General features: G+C 39.9%; 1 protein-coding gene across 5 annotated transcripts in view; it reads right to left on the bottom strand.

Annotated features, from left to right (window-relative positions):
- Window positions 1–21,263, bottom strand: part of hecw2b (HECT, C2 and WW domain containing E3 ubiquitin protein ligase 2b) — a 413,575-nt gene that overhangs the window by 63,440 nt on the left and 328,872 nt on the right. For all 5 annotated transcript variants that reach the window (XR_013577941.1, XM_078551841.1, XM_078551844.1 and 2 more), the window contains 2 exons: window positions 12,373–12,525; window positions 4,590–4,688 (listed from right to left, as the gene is read on the bottom strand). Coding sequence is in view for 4 of the 5 variants with exons in the window: in XM_078551841.1 (XP_078407967.1) it covers window positions 4,590–4,688; window positions 12,373–12,525 (252 nt within the window). In the remaining variant the exon portion in view is untranslated. The remainder of the gene's footprint in view (window positions 1–4,589; window positions 4,689–12,372; window positions 12,526–21,263) is intronic.

Raw genomic sequence — 21,263 nt, 5'->3', positions numbered from 1 at the left:
TGTGTCCTCTGATTGAACCTTCTGCCACTGAAAACAGTTTCTCCTTATTTATTCTATTAAAACCCTTGGCAATTTTGAGCAGCTGTATTAAAATTTCCCTTAATCTTCTCTACTCCAAGAACAACAATGCCAGGTTCTCTCGTCTCTCCACTTAAAGTACTATATCCTGGTACCATGCTAGCAAATCTCCACATCATTTCTTAGGCTTTGACATTCTTCCTAAAGTACCTAGTGAATTGGACACAATACTCCAAATGGATCCTAACCAGAGATTTATTAAGGTATTGCACAACTTTCTTGCTTTTGTACTCTATGCCTCTGTTTATGACTTTTGTTTAAAATTAAATACAAAACATTGTTCTCAGCTTATCCTGCCACCTTCAATGATTTGCAATGTTCTGCAACCCCTTTAAAATTGTACCATTTAGTTCATATTACCTCATTCTTCCTACCATAATCATTTCAGACTTCCCTGTGTTACATTTCATCGACTATGTGTCTGCTCATTTCACCAGTCTATGTCCTCTTGAAATTTGTTGATACGCTCACTGTTGCATACATTTCAGAGTTTTGTGCCCAAGTCCAGATAATTAATATGTCAAAAAGAGCAGGGTCCTTATACCTTTTGCTTGTGGGTCACCCCTGTATAATTCCCTCCAGACTGAAGAACAACCATCCACTGCTACTCTCTGCATTGTGTCTCACAGCCAGTTCTGTAATCACCCATAGGTTTCAAATTTGCCAACAGGTCTATTGTATGGTACTTTATCGAACATCTTTTAAAAGACCACATAAATAATATCAAGGCTAGAGGAATATCTCACAGGGTCCAAATCACCCTTTTTAAAATTTTATCATAGGCTCTGGATTTGAAAGGATTCCGTTCTTTTGTGGAAAATGCTACATTAATTAACTAATTAACTCCCTTCTTAGCTCTGAAGAGTCATATGGACTCGAAACATTAACTCTGTTTCTCTCTCTATAGATGCCGCCAGATCTGCTGAGTTTTACCAGCATTTTCTGTTTTTATTTCAAATTTTCAGCATCTGCAGTATTTTGCTTTGATATTAACTAACTATTGGAATAAGGGATTTTTAAACTTAGCCTATATCCTTGAAGGCTCTCTTTACTTACAGGAAAGATTAAAGAGGCCATTTCAAGACAACTATTCTTTCTTCTCTAATACTTCTTTATGTTATGGAACTATTTCTTAATTGTTCTGGCATGCATCTTGCCAAATGTGCCCTGTTTATACTCTGGGGTAGGTCTGACAATAATGGTACTAGAACATCACTCTGCTTCTGCTGTCAGCATCACAGATGAACCCTTCTTACCTTTGCTGTTGGAAGCACTTAAGAAACTGCCTACCTATGAGGGTTTCAGTGCCTTCAACAAACAATGGCAATGGATCATTCATGTCTGAGGAATGTTTCTAATGACGCCCTTGCTGCATTAGGCAACTCTGTAATGTAAAGGGGATTATAAAAGTGTTCATAGTTAATCATTCTAACAATAGACTCTGATCAAAAGATTCTTCACAGCAGCTTTTAAAAGGACCATAATTATTTCTAATTACTATGCTGTTAGAAAATATCCCTGCAGCCTACATGAAATTTGTGTCAAACTGCCTCGCAGGATGTTCATGTAATCTATCAAAATAGTATCACGGAAAGTGAGCTGGATAAATGACCCAATAAATCCAATCAAAAGAGACAACCAAAGAGAGAATAGATATAGAAAAGGACTTGTTCTACCTTTTTCAAAGAAGAGAAGTTGGCATTGCACTCTGGGATTCTATAAGGGAAGATTTTGCAAATGATGCCGATTTCAGAGTTCTACAACTGCAACTTCAGCAGAAATTCTGCAGAAATAGTATAAATGGACATGATTGTTGTTTCTCCAGTGTCTCCATTGATTTCCAACTGAAGTTATGGCAGTGTATCAGGAAAGCTCCCATGAAAATGACTATTCATTTATAATCCTCCAGGAAAAATGATCAAATCCTGGAGATTTCAAAATATTTAAGTTCCGAGCACAGATGATCCAATTATTTCCAATGGGAGAATCTTCAATTAAATTAGGAGAAAAATTTAAACTAGGTTCAAGGTTATTTCCTAGCTAGATACTCTGGCATTAGGGACAATCCATCGAAATCATGGATAGTCAAATTTTCAGATCAATAAGAAGCTTGGTCTTCCAAATATATGGAGTGGGGTGAGATGAACTAACATCATCTGCAGCTTACAATGTGTATTTCTGGGATGATTACACCCTTGTGTCCTCATCTGTGATGCTGTCAATGTCATAGTTCAGGACTCTTTGACTATTTTTCCACTAAAAAGACTTGAACTGGAGCAGTTTATGGCATGTTTTGTAACACACGCAGAAAGTTAGTAAAGTGGTAGCTGTCTATCATGGGAGAGTTTATGCTTTTACATTAAGTTATGGACCCAGCAAAGTGGGCTACCATATGAGTGGTCTTCATTTTCGTAATAGTATGCGAACAGAAACTATTCTGAACAATTTCTTCTGTCAGGCCCATGTGCTTTTGTCTTCTGTGAAGTAAAGCAGCTCAAATATCATAGCTGAATATTGTGTAGCCTGGTGTTAACTCATTCTGCCTTCGAAGAGATTGAAGGCTTAAGATGGAGAAATCTGGTAGAAAGCTCTGGGAAAATCATTGTTACACTCTTGGGTCCCGCTACCACACTGGTAGATGGAGAATGTACAATTAGACTTCTATAAAAAGCAGACACTCAGATCCTCAAGGGGACACTGACAACACTGAACACAAGGGTTCGGATTTTCAGGGAATTGAACCAATTAGAAATGGAGGGCGGGGCTGAGTTCTGGGACTTTCAATCCCATTCCCAGAGCCGGGGAGCCAGTCCATACCCTGCACTCCTGAGCTGGCCGGTGCCATTGCGGGGCTAGGCATCTCATAGCCCCCCACAACTTTTGTGGAGTCAGGCTATATTCTGGATGACTCATGGTTCATGACCCATCAGAGGAGCCGTGACCATGGTCTGGATTCAGGAACTCTTTGAAGGAGTAAGTTTAAAAGGTCTTACCCAGGCCCCCCCATGCCACCTCCATGCCCATGTGCCCTGTGTGCATTATGTACAGAATCAATAAACCATATAACAATGGCAAGTGTTGAAACGCTAAGGGAAAATAAAACATCCATGCAGAAGTCTGCATTGTAAAGAACTACTGTTTCTATAACCCTATAAAAGTGTCAAACAGACAGGGCCTTTATAGTATCAATAACAGAAGGATTACCCACTTCACACCTCAATCTTTTCCAAGTAAATATATAGACATTACTAAATAGATCACAGAAAGAATAAATTATAATAGCCTCATAAAGATGTCAATCAAGCAAAGTAAACACTCTACTTCAGTCTGTCCAAACAGACCCCTGCTGCACTAATACATTTGTGAGTCTTGGAGCTGAGACAAGCATTCATAATCAACTTCTCTGGGAATTGTTATCAGCAGAAGATTGCCAGACATCTGGTTCTCTACTTGGGCTCAACATAAATGTTTGGCTGAGCCCCAAATGTTTTGCTGTCCCTTCACAATGGTGCTTCCGGGGCACTTACAAATGCTACCATCTAATTGCAAGAAGGAATAAATTCTACACATAACGCTCCTTACAATTAAAAGAATAACTCTAGGAAACTGAAAATCCCTGGACATGTTGTAGGTAGGTGAATGGAAGAATTTTGGGCCAATAGTTATTAAATTGATCATTGCCATCGTTGTTAAATAACTGCTCAAAAATTAGGTGGCATTCTTTGACAAATGTGATCTAAATAATCCTAACATGCCTTGAAAGTGCACAAATAGGGGCAAATTTACACACAGAATTTGATGGAAATTCAATGAAGATTTAAGTTATGAACATAATACTGAAAACATAATCATATTAACATAGTGAGATAATGGGATAAAAGAACACCATTTAAAACATACCAGATTGTACAATTTCCAGTGATTAACTTGTCTGATTGATGAATTCATTAAACCTAACTTCCAGTTTTAAGTCAGAGTATTATAGTTGGATGGGTCAGGAGGAAATTAAATAGGAGCCAGTGAGTGAAGGCACAAAAGTGGTGACAGAGATGCCAGAGTCTCATCTATTCAGAATTAACCTTCTTTTTCTCACTTCTGTCTGGTCCATGGCAGCATTTCTGCACATTATAAGATGCAAAATAGTTCCAAACTCTTAAGTCTACAACACTGCTCACTAATGTAAATTTCATTGTTATCACTGTTACCTTAATATCCCTTGTTTTGTCTCAAAGGAGTGCATGCTCAATGAAAACATGTGTGCCAACCATAGCAATTGTAACATCAACATTTTCTTGGTTCTAAGACAAACACGTTATCAAGAAGAAAAATCCAAATCTTGCAATAGGTATATATTTAGAGGCATTTTTTGTGGCTGGGAGACTATTTGTGACAGCACTAAGTGTAGATGATGTACACGGGTCAAGGAAGGTAGCGCTTAAACAGTGTAACAGTTTTACATATCAATGTGATGACCATATCAAATAACTTTTCCTCATAGCAGAAATACTTACATTCTAAGGAGGCCCTTGTAAAATGGTCGGGTGAAAAAGGCATCAAGCAGATATTGGTGGATAAGAGCAAGACCAAGGATCCGACCACTGAATCTGAACCTAAAACAAGAATAGGTGCAGATTTAAGTTACTTTTATATAGTGGCAAATTATACATTACTAGTGTTTTGTTTTGTTAAAGTGTCCATTCTCATGTTTGAGACTGCTTGCTCATTGACTAGCAATACACTGACAATGCCAACAATCACTTGCATTTATGTAGTGGCTGTGCTTTCAGTTGTTTAGACTCTAAACTCAAGAATTCCCTCCATGAATCTCTTCTGCCTCTCTTTCCTCCATTCTAGTCAAGATTCAAAGTTGATCAATTTTTGTATTAACATAAACTGAAATCTTTCTTGGAATATTTAAGGGTGTTGTTCTGACAATTCCTACTTGGCTTTTATCTATTAAGCGTATGGTTCAATTACAAGAGGGTCTTTCAGAACAAACGTTAAACTCTGAAAGATTTGTATTACAATGGATCCACTTATGGTCAATTCTGGTAAAATAAAATAATCACAGCTTAGTGAGGCACTTCCATGAGCAAAACCACTTTCAGTCCCTCTAATGTAAATAGATGTTGCATGAAGGTAGCAGACCATTTACAGCAAATATGTGTGTTGTTAGTCATTATACTGAATGTACCTAGTAAATCTCTCCTTTTTTAAAATCACAGCTGTATTAAGCATTGTATAATAACCCCTTTGACTTTTCTTGCATGCAATTTTTAGCGCATGGCAAATGTATTGCAGATCAGAAATAAATGGAGGCTGATGAGCCTGCCTTGTCTGTGGAGATGGGTCACTGCTAGGTGGCAGTAGCTTCACAGAAAAATACATGATCACACCTTCAGAGAGACAGGTGATGAGTTTCATGAAGACTGTTGGCCTGCTGTCAGAAATTGGCAATATTTCTGTTGATGATAAAAAAGTTTAGGACAGCAACATTCTTGCAAGGTATTATGACGTATGGTAAATGCTGCTGGTAATCATGGTGGTGACACCATCACTGCAGAGATATGTTTTTATGATCAGAGATTATGGATAGCAGTAAATCCTGGGGCTGGATTTTACAACGCACTCAAAAAAGCCCACCCCACAGCCATAAAGTGATGCCAGAGGGCTGAACAGGCTGAGAGTGAGACTTCCTCCCCTCAGTGGGAGAAAGTCCCGCCCTTGAGAGCTGCCAACCAATCTGATTGGTCGGCAGCTCTTGCCATCCCAGCAATGGCCGAACTGAGCAGTGGGTGCTGCTGGGACTGCTAGTAGGCCCAAGAGGAAGCTAACCATGGTATCCAGACCCAAGCAAGTTGGGGGGCTTGGGTGGGTAGAGATTGGGCAGCCTAGGGAGGGGGCCGGGGGTGGGAGAGCCCATTTTGGAAAACAGACAGAGGAGAACATGGAGGGATGGAGGAACATCTTGAGGGGGGTGGGGTGTGCACCTGATACTCAAAGGGAATCCCCTGAATGATGTGCCCCCCTTCCTTTACAATTTTTTTTTTAAGAATAGCCTGCAACCCCCACCAACCATTTTATGGCATGGGCAGCGAATTATATAGGTCATTTGTCTCGTTAACAAGCTCAATTCACCCTTAATTATTTATTTTAAATAGCAGACGGGCAGCCGATTTCAATGCCCACCTGCCTACTGTTTTCTGGGAGACAGCTCAGGAATGGGCAGCAAGGTGTGGACTTGCCACCCCTCATATTTTACGCGCCCTTCCCCCGCTGAAAAACACTGCTGGTGGGAGGCCACAAATTCTAGCCCATGGTAACAACCTTATGGGTGGGGCTTCTCCTGTTTAATTGATGAAGCAGCTTTTTGCATTCAGATATCTGGCCCATGAATCTGCATCAGTTAGGCGTTAACCAAACTTAGGCTTCAAAAGTCTACAGATAATAATGCCCAAATGGGACAAATTACCAAGGGGCAAGTGCCTCCACAATAAGAATAACAACATGAGTCAGTTCCTTCAAGAGAGAAGGATTACAATTTGGAAAGGGGAAAGACTGTTGGTTGGAGGAGGAGGGGAGAATTTTTTTTAATTTAATTCTCAAGGTGTGGTCATCGTTATCAAGACAGGCATTTCTTTCTCATCACTAGCTGCCCTGAGAATTTGACAGTAAGCCTGCTGGTTCAGCCAATTCAATGGGCAGGTAAAAGCCAACCACACTGGTGAGTGACTGTAGTTGCATATAGGTCAGACTGGCTAAGAACAGTAGACTCCCCTCCCTCAAGACACAAGTGAACCCATTTAAAACAATCTTGACAGCCTCTCAGTAATCTTTACTGATACCAGGTTTTATTTTTATATAAACTGGATTCAACTTCTCAAACTGCCACAATAGGATTTGAACTTACATTTTCTCCAGACCGCTGGATTACTGGACCACACTACCATACATTTTCTTGTTCCCTGATGGCCTGGGAATTGCCAGGCAAAACCAATTTTTTTAGTTTTGTCACTATTCAGATTTTCAGGTTACTAAAACTAAAGTCAAATCTTGAATATGCATTCGTGGTATTTATTAACCAGAAAGTTTGTTGACTTATTGTCTGTTCAGTTTATATAATTAAAAAAAACACCTTGATAGCCTGTGTATTACACAGGAACATGGGATCCTAGGCACATACATTTTTTCATTCAAGCATCATGAATCTACAAATGGAAATTGTTCTAGTTGCGCAAAAAAATATTTTACATTCTTTTTCAAAAAAAAATACTGCATTTTCTCCACAGCTAACGTTCTAAATTTTGGAAGTCGTGTGAGGCAAGAGGACTCGTCATTAATTCTTTCTCACATGGCTAGCTTGTCACTGCCACCTTCTTTGACTTGGCTCTGACAATCATTGATATAGTGTCAGATGCTGTAGACTATCAAGGCTGTCAATTAAGAGGATCTGCCTCAGTGAATCTCTGGAAAGCACATCAGGGAGCTGGGAAATGGGCAAATTTATTGTTTAAGGTGAGATCCAAAGTAACATTGTCCTATAAATACGTTTGACAGTCAGAGACCACAGAAACACAGGGCAAACGAGCATAGGGTTTCTTCACACAGATACATTTGTTCATTTCAAAAGATTTCATTTAATACAAAGCATTTAATGTATGGTATTTGAAATCTTTGTACAAATTGTGGACCAGATACTGGTAGTATAAAGGCTACTGGTTTTCTTTTACTAACTTTTTAAAAATTGTTTTGTGTGCAAAAGCTTGAAAACGTTTGGTGGTTTCTTTCTCAACTGGCAACTCTGCTCTTAACTAACATAAAGCAGCATCTTAAATCATTTCTGATCTGGCTTAGGATAATGTGCATACTAACCTGAAAACTGATGTCCATGTTTCCTTATTTTCCTCACCTCAATTCAAATATTTTATGAGTGAGGAAGAAAATAAACACTTAAATAAAACACCAAAGTTTATGATAGCAAATAACACGAGAGGGAAAAACACAAAAAGGATCCACAAGAACACAAGAATTAAGAGCAGAAGTAGGCCATTCAGCCCCTGCTCTGGCATTTGATAAGATCATGGCTGATCTGATTGTGGCCTCAACTCTACTTTCCTGTCTACCCCTTGTAACCTTTAACTCCCTTGTCAATCAGGAATCTATCTAACTCAGCCTTAAAAACATTCAATGACCCTTCTTCCACTGCTCTCTGGAGAAGGAAATTCCACAGAATAACAACCCTCAGAGAAAAAAATTCTCATCTCTGTCCTGAAATGGGATACCCCTTATTTTTAAACTATGTCCCCTAGTTCTAGTCTCTCCGATAAGGGGAAACATCCTCTCAGCATCCACACTGTCAAATCCCCTCAGGATCTTATATGTTTCAATAAGATCACCTCTCATTCTTCTAAACTTTAATGGGTACTTCATAAGATAACCCCTTCATCCCAGGAATCAGCTGATTGAGTCTTCTCTGAACTGCTTCAAATGCAATTATATCCTTTCTTAAGTAAGGAGACAAAAACTGTACACGGTACTCCAGATGGGGCCTAACTAAGGCCCTGTACAACTGTAGCAACACTTCCCTACTTTTATTTTCGATTCCCCTTGTAATAAATGCCAACCGAATTGCCTTCCAAATCACTTGCTGCACCTGCATGCTAACCTTTTGTAATTCATGTACCAGGACACCCAGATCCCTCTGTACTGCTGAGTTCCACAATCTCTCTTCATTTAAATAATCTACTGCTCTTCTACTTATCCTGCCAGTGGATAAGTTCACATTTTCCCCACAGTATGCTCCATATGCCAAATTTTTGCCCACTCAATTAACCTCTCCAAATTTCTCTGTGGACTCTTTATGTCTTCTTCACAACTAACTCTACTACCAATGCTTGTGTCATGAGCAAATTTAGCAAGTGTACATTTGGCCCTTTCATCCAAATCATTGATATAGTTTGTAAATAGTTGAGGCCCCAGCACTGATCCCTGTGGCACTCCACTGGTTACAGTTTGCCAACCCAAAAATGACCCATTTATCCCTACTCTCTGCTTCCTGTGATCTAACCAATCCTCTATCCATGCTAACATGTTACCCCCCTCCACCATGAGCTCTTATGTTGTGTAGTAAGCTTTGAGTTGGCACCTTATCTAACGTCTTTTGGAAATTGAAGTACACTACATTTACAGGCTCCAGATTGCTTGTTACTTCCACAATGACGTCTAATATTAGTCAACCATAATTTCCCCTTCACAAAACCATGATCTCATCAAAATTTTCTAAGTTCCTTGCTATAACCTCCTTAATAATAGATCCTTTCATTTTCCCTATGACAGATGTTAGGCTAACAGGCCTGTAGTTTCCTGGATCCAAACTATGAGTCTTACAAGAGGTTTAACTTAGTTATTTGTCTATTTTAAACACATTTTTACTAACTAATTATTATTAACATGTTTAAATTCAGGGCATTTATATACAAGAACCTATGGTCTTAAATTCATTTAACTTCAGCTTCAAAGAACTTAGCTTCTGATTCTTGACTACGCTTAAAAAAACAAACTGCTGATTCTCAGACTGACCTTATACACTTGTCGGAAAATTAGAGAATGTGACTCTGCCCCCATTCTACATTTAGTATAACACTTCTGTCCCTCTTGGAATTTCCTTTTATAATCAAAAGACTTTCAATAGTGTAGTATTCTGGTGCCATCTGGTGGCTACTGGTAGTGTTTCTATCCTTCAAGTGCTGCAGTTGTACGAGGACCTACTTTTAGAGCTGTGTAAATGAAAAGTACTACTTAAAGCAGGGAAAACCGTGCTTTTACCATACATTCTTAAAAGCATGTACAGAAACCTGCTCACAACATTCACAACTCTTGTGAAATTTTTAGTATTAGAAGATACCTAAATCAGCTCCTTTTTTTAAATTTTGGAACTGACAGGCAGCCACCTGGACATAGAAATGCTTAGAAGTTACAAGGAAACAAGCCATTTGTACAAACTAATATATATCAGCATTTAACCTTCATATAGTCAAATTATCCTAATCACGCCTATTCACTCTGTTCCCATTTCCCTTTTCCCTCATCCACCTATCCAATCTAATACTGAAGGTTAACATAGTTACTGACTCAATTAGACTTGGAAGTGAATTCCAAAACCTCACAACTGTGTAAAGAAGTTTCTCTTGCTCTCTGTTCCAAATGTCTTAGATTAAAAATAAATACATTGATAAAAAAAACACGAGGGGCAGAATTTTTCATCCCGTGGGCGGACGCACACCCAACCCGAACGGGAGTGAAATAGTGCGTGATGATGTCAGGCGAGCACCCAGACGTCATCGCGCACTCGTGATCTATCGGTCAGCGGGTACGCACGTAAGGTGGCAGCGCACCCGCCAATAATTAAGCGGCCTATTAAGGCCCTTAAACAAGTAATTAATTTGTATTTTTCGCTGCCCGCTCAACCGTTCGGTTGGCGGGCGGGCAAATAGGCCAGGCAGCCTTTGCATTTTTTACGAAACCTCATCCATGGGCGGGATGAGGTTTCCAACGGTTACTAAAAAACAATAAAAAATTTTTGACATCATTGTTAACATGTCCCTCTTCATGTGACTGATTAACATGTGGGGACATGTTTATATCATTTGTAAAAGGTTTATTTTTCGTTTTAAAATTCTTCAGCTCCCTGAGGCAGCTCTGTGCTTTCAGGGAGCTTTCAGTGAGCATTCCCCTGCGCAAGCGCAGACTTCAGCGCTCGCGCTCCTCCTGCCCCCACCCCAGCGGCGCTGAGGCTCTTAGCGCAAGTTTCATGCTGGCTGGCCATTAATTGGGGCCCGCCTGCCCGCTGCATCCGCCTGAAGAGGGGAAATTCCTGCCCAAGAGCTTTAAAAGAGGTAGAGATGTGGTCATTTCCACAAGGAAAAGCTTTTCTTTTCATTATTGGTGACTTCAACTTGAGGCAGCATTTCTTTCACCTACCTACATCGGCAGCTCCTGCCTTTGATCCTCCTATTGATCCTCCAACCTTGGGAGTCCACCTGCCATCCTTAATTGGACAGAACTCAGGGAGGCAGTCACTTAATTCCTTCCAGTGGCCCGCCACTATCATCTCCTGGTTCTCAACCTGGAATTCGGCCTGTCGACAGGATCAGGACCCTGGAATGAAACCCAGCCCACTAACTCCAAGAGAGAGACATTCAATTTTTGAATTTAACCCCAGAGGTGTCAATTTTCTGACCCCCACTCCTCTGGAATCAAAGAATTTTGCAGCTCAAAAGGAGACCATTTCTGTTATTGTACTCTGCTGGCTCTCTGAAATTCCAATGCCCACACCCCTTTAAAATATTTATCCACTTCCTCTTTAAAAGCTAATATGGATTCTATGTTAAAATAGAATTCTGACAAAACTTGACATTGTTCTTCTGGGAAAGTACATTTCTGCCCTCTTGTAAATGGCTCTCAGACCCATGGAAATAGTTTTTTTAAAACCAATTTAGCTGATCCAAAGCTCTAGAGTGTACCTATCACTTTTCTGATTTAGTATGGTAAGTTTTGTCTTTGAAGTCAGTTGTACTTTTGCTTTAAAATCTGCCTGAATCTCAAATGCAAACATTCACGTCTCTTGTCTAAACCCAATTGCATAAATAACAACTCCAGGTACAAGTTCAAGCTGCTCAAGGGAGAGTCACAGTACAGAGGAAATTTGTATACAAGTGGAATTACAGAGACAGGAACAGTTAACTGGGAGTGACACAATGAAGGACAAAAATTTAAACAGCTTCAGGAGGATTTGAAATAGAATCTGACCTCATCAGCAACATTTGCCAAGACTGAGGGACAGGGGATTGAGAAGCAGCAAGCCAAGATGAATGGAAATGGTTCTCTAAATGCAGGCATCAGTCTACAGAGAAGTATAAGTGTAGTCCAGTACCAGACCCTTACAAAAACAACCAAATATAGTCCAATTTCGTTCTGTTACTGTCCATCGCAGTTTTTAGCCACTACCATTGGACATGTGGCACTCAAGTGAGTGTTTGCGGCCTCCACCTCAATCTACTTTCACACAACTAACTTCATGCAGTTCAATGCACAAGCACCCACAGTACTGAAGAATTCAGCCATTTCCCACTGATTTTGCCAATTAAAGAGAGTTTATATATTCTTACAGCAAATTTTGAGTTATAATTTAAAGGGATGGTGTCTTCCAATTGCATCAATAAAATGTTTTGGGGTTCATGTTTACCTTGAAAAATCAGTCATAAATCCTGAAGATTTCTTGAGAGAAGTGCTTACCATTCATGGTGGTTGTCTACAAATGCAGACATAGGGCTAATCTGCACTGTATAAGTGTCATTAGCAGAATATTCAAATAAGCCATAATATGGATTGAAGAGTTCTCTGGAGACTAGGAAGAAGAACTCCCGAGAGGGGCCACTGTAATCCAACCTAAAAGAAGAAATATGATTCACTATTTGGTTACTTAGTGACACAAATATTTAAAGTAATTACCTTCATTACATCAGAAGCTTTCCCCTGTTTTTCATTATTGTGACTGTTAATCAGCAGTTTCTTATTTCTCTCGTCAATCACTCTGTAATAACTTATTCAAGGCAACCTATAAAAGGTGGCATACACACAGCATTGAACCTCCTTTAGTTTACTTCTCCAATAACTTAATCACATATTAGAATGCTAATGCCTTAAGGGACTGAATTTAAATCTGAATATTCAATAATATTGGAAATAAAGATGCAATGGTAACTGAGGTGGTCTGAATGGGCACAATGTTCCAACCAGAAGCAATTACTGAGAAAATGTATTTAATGTGGTGAAGAAAAGATTGGAAGGAATTAAAGGAATCATATTACCTTAAAAGGTTAGTTAATTTCAATACCAATCACACACTGTACATTTGAAAGTAAAACCCTTTATCCCACCAGTGATTATAGTCAATAAAATTATACTTAAAGATTTAAAGCTTCTTATTTGACTTACTGCTGCAATTCTAAAAAAAAGTTTTGGATAATTCTATAAACAACTGCATGTATACTTAGGAGGATTATGTGCATCATGCTCATTAGACATGAAAGGAATCAAAACTGTGTGTGCTTCAAGTTTTACCCCTTTTTGCAATTTTTAAAATGGGTTTTTGCTGGACCACAAGATGGCTGCTAGAGGTCACCTGACCACAAGATCGATCACAGTTTCTGGAAAGTTCCAGCAGCCGTTACCATAACAAAAGAATTCCTCTCTCAGCCTGTTGAATCTCGCACCTCATTGTACAGTCCTCTTGTAATCAATGAAAACAGAGGAAGTGCAGGCGAGCTGGTTCCCCAACATGAACTATCACAAAAGAGAGAGATCAAAACTCATTATACCTAGAAGAGATTCTTCATCTTTCTCCTGAGGGGGAAGCAATGGATTCCAGACAGAAGCACAGAACCTGATTGGCACCCCATCCACCACTTCCAACATCCACTCCCTCCACCACCATCACACAGTGGCAGTAGTGTGTACCATCTGCAAGATACACTGCAGCAACTCACCAAGGCTCCTTTGGTAGCATCTACCAAACTCGTGACCTCTACCACCTAGAAGGAAAGGGACCGGAGATGCATGGAACACCACCACCTGCAAGTTCGCCTCCAAGCCACACACCATCCTGACTTGGAACTATATCGCCCTTCCTTCACTGTTGCTGGGTCAAAATCCTGGAACTCCCTCCTAACAGCACTGTGGGTGCACCTACACCACGGTCTGCAGCGGTTCAAGAAGGTAGCTCACCACCACTTTCTCAAGAGCATTTAGGGAAGGGCAATAAAAATGCTGGCCCAGCCAGCAACACCCACATACTGTGAAAGAATTTTAAAAATCTGTTGTAAAAACAAACATTTATTTCACTAACTACATCAAAGACAACTAATCCTTTAATAACCTCAAAGCTGTCAATCAAAATGTCTATATAGCCTCCTGCTGAGATAAATGGTTCTGGACCTTTTGAAACTCCACCAAGCATTCATAATGGATTCAGCTATAATAACAAACCATTGCAGCTCACGAACAATGAACCCTATTGAAATTGCAAACACAGATGGCTACGTTTTAAGCTACACCAGATAGCCTGTCAATCAAAGAACTCCATGAGCAGGTTGGAGCTTTTTTTGTTAACCTCTAACTGACAGCTGCTGAGGGTTTTTTCATTTTAAAAGGACTCTAGACATTTAAATCAGCTTATTACACCTGAGATCCCAAACACTGCAGTAAAACACATCTAAATCACAACACAGCATCTAACAATTGAAACTGAAAGAACAATTTTTTTGTATCTCAAAGCCTGTCAATGAACTAATTCCAGGAGCAAGTGACATATTTTGGGGTTCCCCACGTGGAACTGGGACTGCCCCATGGTCACACCTTCTCTGAGAGGCTGTGAACCACCTCCACTTCTTGAAGGAGCCTGACTCTATAGAATCCAAGGGGGAGTTTAACTTTCCCACTCCTGCAATGCAGCCGACAAGGGCAGGTTTGCAGCGTGTTGGATGACTGCTCGCCCCCTTATCCCATGGCGTTGAAAATTGCCAGAAATTGGGAATGTGGGTGGGAGTAACAGAATCAGGTCCTGCTGGCCATTTTTAAAGGGGTCTCGAGTCGTCCCAGCTCAGCAAAAATCTAGGTCCACGTTTATAAAGTTAAATTTTCACTGTCAGCGAAGTTGTTTGGCACTAATTATAATTTATCAAACCATTAAAAATACATTTGCCCCTGAATACATCGCCACTAAGCTTTTCTGCCATATTCAGGGGTAAGAACATAAGAAATAGGAACTGGGATAGACCATTTGGCCCCTCGAGCCTGGCCGCCAGTCAATAAGATCGTGGCTGACCTTCTTATATTTCATTTCTACTTTCCCATCTAACCCCAATAACCTTTGATTCCCTTGTCTAACAAGAATCTATCTACCTCTGCCTTAAAAATATTCAATGATCCTGCCTCCACCGCATTCTGAGGCAGAGTTCCAAAGTCACACAATCCTCTGGGAGAAAAAAGTTCTCCTCTTCCCTGTCCGAAAAGGGCATCCCCTAATTTTAAAACATTGCCCCCCTAGTTCTGGACTCACCCACAAGAGGAAACATCCTTTCAACATCCACCTTGTCAAGGCTGTTCAGGATCTTGTATGCTTCAATCAAGTCACCCCTCATTCTTCTAAACTCTAGTGGAAACAAGCCCAGTCTGTCTAACCTTTCCTCATAAGATAACCCACTCATTTCAGGTATCAATCTAGTAAACCTCCTTTGAACCGCCTCCAATGCATTTACATTCTTCTTTAAATAAGGAGATCAAAACTGCACACAGTATTCAAGATGCGGTCTCACCAATGCCCTGTATAACTGAAGCATAACCTCCTTTTATGTTCAATCCATCTTGTAATAAAGGATAGCATTCCATTAGCCTTCTTAATTACTTCCTGTATCTGCATACTAACTTTTTGTAACTCATGTACTAGAACACCTAGATCTCTCCTCAGAATTATGCAGCTGTTCTCCATTTAAGTAATACTCTGCTTTTTTGTTCTTCCTGCCAAAGTGAACAACTTCACATTTTCCCACATTAAACTCCATTTGCCAGATCTTTGCTCACTCAGTCAACCTATCTATATCCATTTGCAACCTCATGTCCTCTTCACAACATACTTTCCTACCAACCTTTGGGTAAGTACAGCAATCTCTTGCCCTTACATCAATTCAATGCTGAATCTACCAGCAAGGTATTGGGGCAGCCACAGCCTGTAGAGGAGCATGGCAACTTGGACAGGAACGTGCAAATTTCCATGTTTAACTGCATAATTATGGACTACGGAAGGTGGTGTCCAATTTACTCCATCATAAAAATGAGCACCATTATCCTTATCATTATTCTCAACACAAAATGCAGGCCATTTAAAATGCATCTTATGCCTCACAAATCTTGAAATTTAAAGAAACTATGCCAGATCCGGTTAGGTACATCATTTATCCAATAGTAGAATCCAGTCCCGATGCAGATGCAACATCATTTCATGTGTGTTTCTTGAGGGGATCCATTTGAGATTAATATCAAATGCATATGCCTTAAGCAAATACATCGGCCTCAAGCAAGTATCCCTTCCCAGAAGAGAGCTATCAGCAGTAGATCCTTCTTGACAATAAATAAAACGACTATTAATTTACTTTCCTCTGAATTACTTGTACTATAGTTCTGTGGAACTATTAACTGCTGAGTTCGACATATAATGAATGAAAACCTGTCTAGATATTTGCATGGAATCTATGGATGACAGTGTATTTTGAAGAGAACATCTTATCATTGGCAGCTCTCAAACAGTTACAGAGGTCCTACCCAGAATGATCTCATATTATTCTTTTCCAAAACTGGCTAATGTGCTCCAACATTTTCTGTTTCTATTTTTGATTTCCAGTAATTACAAACTTTTTCACTCACATTAGCAATTAGAATACATTAGCATGTGCTTTATTCTTTCATGGATTGTGGGCGTCACTGGAAAGGCCAACATTTCTTGCCCATCCCTAACTGCCCTTGAACCAAGTGGCTTGCTAGGTCATTTCAGGAGCAGTTAAGAGTCAACCACTGCTGTGGGCCTGGAATCACATGTAGGCCAGGCAGGGTAAAACCAGCAGATTTCCTTCCCTAAAAGACATTACTCCAAAATAAAAATGAGTACCGCTAACCTTATCATTATTTTCAACACAAAATGCAAGCCATTTAAAATGTATCTTGTATGCCACAAATCTTGAGATTCATAAAGTAACTGTGCCAGAGTCCAGTTAGACACATCATTTATCCAATAGTAGAACTCAATCCCATTGAACATGCAACATCATTTCCTGTGTGTTTCTTGGTGGGATCCATTTGAGATTGATATCAAATGCATAGACCTCAAGTAAGTATCCTGCTGGTAGATTTAGCATTGAGGTTTTTACAACAATTGATGATGGTTGTCATGTTAACCATCACCGAAACTAGCTTTATATTCCAGATTTATTAATTCCATGGGATTTGAATCCATGTCCCCAGAACATTACCCTGGGCCTCTAGATTACTAGCCCAGTGACACTACCACTACACCACCATCTCTCACTGTAGATGTTTACACAACAAGAGAAGCAAGGTCTCCTATAGTACAAACTACTGCACCATAGGTTTTGCTCAAGTGTTGAATTTTTAAAATCAACTTTCAGGGAAAACACAATCAATCATGAAGTTATTGCATTCATTTAAAAGTTGTGGGTCGTTCCATTTTGAAAAGTTTGAAATATTTTTGGCATATTGTTTGTCAATTCTAATGATCTAGGAGTGTGCAGAGATTCACTTAGTCCTTGGCTATTTAGTTTGCGGTAATCAGTTTCCATTAGTTCAGTTAGATAAGGATATCTCTTTAATCTATGGTGACCCATTGTCAGGAGGTTATACAACCAGCTTGAAACTTTGGTTATGGAAACGGAGGATGAAGTTTGTCGGCAAATTTAGGAGGTGCATGTACAGTATTGTTTAACTTGTCCAAAAATGGACTTGGATAGAGAACATTTTTGTGGAGAGAGTGTTTTTACAATGTTCAGCACTGTTTCCTCAGTCAATAAGTTGCTACTCCAACAAGGAAGGAAACACCAATTAACCTGGCTCGAATAATGAAGTGGAACATGGAGGCAACCTAAAATTAGGGGAATACTAATCCCCTAATTGGGAACAATAATCACAATGTAATTCAGTTCAGCCTAAAAAGAGAAAGAGGTAAAAAGGAGTCGAAGACAAAGGAAAAAGAACATTATAGCAAGATGAAAAGGAGTTTTGCCCATGATAAATGCAGCAAATAAAATTATGAATCAGGAACAAGAAATATTCAAATAGGAGATGGCAAGGGCACAAGTCAAATATAGTTCAACAATGAATGTAAAGTGTTTTTTTAGATCAATAAGGCAATCAAATAGGTAAAATGCATCTCATATAGTTTACTCTGTAAGTCTAGGGCTTTCTGTTGTGTGGGATTGTATATCAGCACTGTTGCTTTCTTGCTCATTGACAATCATGTAAATACTAAGCACTGCTGAATTTGTCATTTTATGGTCCCCGGGCTCTATGTCAAAATTGAACTAAAATTGCAGATGTTTGTGAATGTTAATTTGCATGCAAAACATCTCTATCAGTGTGATACTGGATGTAATACTGTGTCAACAGTAAGGCCTAGGAAAGGTGGAGCACAAGGTGCAAAAGTACTGGGGCTTGTGCTCTTGGGGGCCCGGGATCAAGGTTGCTACTACACATGGCAGGTCAATGCTAAACTGGAGCACACAGCTCAGCCTTTGTTAAGGACTGGTAAATTTAATGCGGAACCCATTTGACAATGGGGATTAAGTTTGAATTAAAGATAGTTGGCGCTAGATTGTGCTAATCATCAAGATTTGATCACACTGGGAAACACAAGGTACTCCTTTGGTAAAATGCGTAACTTGTCTTCCCCCATCCCCATCAAAAACACCTTCAGATGGCTATCTTGAAGTAAGAAAGGGCTGGTGGTGCCGAATAAGATTGCAGTATGCTCAATTCGCACAGTGGTACACAGGTCCTGGAGTTCCTGGGAATAAGTTTTGTTAAGGTTGATGTCAAAATGGTAATAAACTCCAGTTGACAGATGCTGCATTTTCCCCCCATTTACAAAATGTTTGTCCCCTGTTAGCTCAGGAACCCCCAGGGGTGGGGGTGGTGGGGAGTGACATCTGAGTAATTTTGGCAGAAGTTTGAAAATCCAGGTGGCCTGTAATGGTTCTCTTTATCCAGAGACTGTAAAGTCTCTCAAAACTGCAACCTACAAGAACGACACTAGTGACAATGACTTAATTCACATGAGGGCACAAATCTCTCAGTAGACATAAGAATATAAGAAATAAGGAGTAGGCCATTCGGCCTCTCAAGCCTGCCCCGCCATTCAATAAGATCATGGCTGATCTGCCCAGGCCTCAACTCCTCTTTCATGCCAGCTCCTCATGGCCCTCAACTCCCTGATATTTCAAAAATCTATCTACCTCCTCTTTAAACACTTTCAGTGATCTAGACTCCACAACTCTGAGGTAGAGAATTCCAGACATTCACTACCCTCTGAGATAAGAAATTCCTTCGCATCTCAATTTTAAACAAGTCTCCCCTTATCCTGTAACTATGTCCCCTAGTTCGAGATTCCCCCACTAGTGGAAACATCTTCTCAACATCTACCCTGTCAAGCCCCCTCAGAATCTTGTACGTTTCAATCAGCTCACCCCTCATTCTTCTAAACTCTAATAAATAAAGGCCTAATCTGTTTAGTCGTTCTTGATAAATTAAACCCTTCATCCCAGGAATCAGCTTAGTGGATCTCTTTTGAACTGACTCCAATGCAAGTATATCCTTTCTTAATTACGGGGACCAAAACTGTACACAGTACTCTGGGTGCAACCTCACCAACACCCTGTACAGTCGTAACAAGACTTCCCGATTTTTAAACTCCAACCCCCTAGGAATACAGGCCAAAATTCCATTTGCCTTCTTCATTACTTGCTGCCCCTGCATGCTAACTTTTTGTGTTTCATGCACAAGAACACCCAGGTCCCTCTGTGCTGCACTTTTTTGGAGTCTCTCTCCATTTAAATAATAGTCTGCCTTTTGATTCTTCCTATCAAAGTGCATGAACTCACACTTTCCTACATTAAACTCTATCTGCCAGGTTTTTGCCCACTCACTCAACCTGTCTATATCTCCTTGCAGATTCTTTATGTCCTCATCACAACATGCCCTCCCACCTATTTTTGTATCGTCAGTAAATGTGGATACATTACACTCTGCCACCCCCCCTCCAAGTCATTAACATAGATAGTAAATAATTGAGGCCCTAGGACTGATCCTTGAGGCACTCCACTAGTTACGTCTTTCCAACCTGAAAAAGGCTCATTAATCCCGACTCTCTGTCTCCTGTGTGTTAACCAATCCTCAATCCATGCTAAACATTACCCCCAATACCGTGAGCTCTTATCTTGCACAATAACCTTTTACGTGGCACCTTATCGAATGACTTCTGGAATTCCAAATACACTACATCTACATAAAGGTTCCCCTTTATCAACTCTGCTTGTTATATCCTCAAAGAGCTCAAGCAAATTTGTCAGTAGTTGCCTGCAGCTTGCCAGAGTCAATTTTAAAAGCTGCTTCTAAAATTTGTGGAATCGTTACTTTGCACATAATGAATTTAAGCATTTAAAGGAAGCTTGACATGAAATAGCGTTGACCTTTGTCTTGATTTATTTGTTACTTGTACAATCTTTAAGCTGCTGTTGATATTTACTGGAACAACAATTTTGTGCTCAACTATTGATTAATTTTATGAGCCTGTGCAGCAAGCAACCTTGCTTACTAGCAACACACATTTAAAATTTGGGCTGGACAACTAGCGTTGACTTATGAAATCAAATGTTGATGGGATGCTATTGTTAATAGGTTCCCCACCGATCGGTAAAGCCAAAACCAAGACAAGGAGTTTTTCTTTATTGCAAGAGTTTATTGACTTGTTCAGTCTCACAGTTCTCCTTCCACTTTCCCCAGGAGGTGTCAGCTGTGGCTCAGTTCATAGCACCCTCGCCTTTGAATCAAAGGGTTGTGGGTTCATGTCCCACTCCTAGAAAACCAAGAACTGTGATTGTACTCGAAAGAAGTTGCAATCTGTGACTGTTGGTAACTCGAAAGAGTTTCCACTTTCCCCTGTGTCCCAGCTATCCCCGATTTATATATGCTCAAAGACAATCAATACCTGTTTCTCTTAACCTTAACAATGTAATTGACATGACATTAACAAACCTTAACAACATAATTGTCAAGACATTAATAGCTATCAGCCCTCTGGAAATTTTGTATGTACTCTTTAAAGTATTACCAGAGACACTATTAAATAACTCATCTGAAAAATGCTAATAAACTCACTTGGCATTCCCAGGTTTCCTCTGCTAACAAAATTCTTGCCCTTTAGAATTTTCTTCTGCTGGAAAAACTTTGTATAAGGTAAATGTCACAACACTGTCACTGGTCAGACAGTTCCTATGCCATTGGCAACATCATTATAGCATAGAAGTGTAATTAAATACACTTCAGCAACAAACAGAAGGTTCGTG

This window comes from Cetorhinus maximus, chromosome 11 (genome assembly GCF_964194155.1).
Source record: "Cetorhinus maximus chromosome 11, sCetMax3.hap1.1, whole genome shotgun sequence".
Lineage (NCBI taxonomy): Eukaryota > Metazoa > Chordata > Chondrichthyes > Lamniformes > Cetorhinidae > Cetorhinus > Cetorhinus maximus.
Note: the sequence above shows the minus strand (reverse complement) of the source record. Positions and strands in the feature narration are given on the sequence as shown.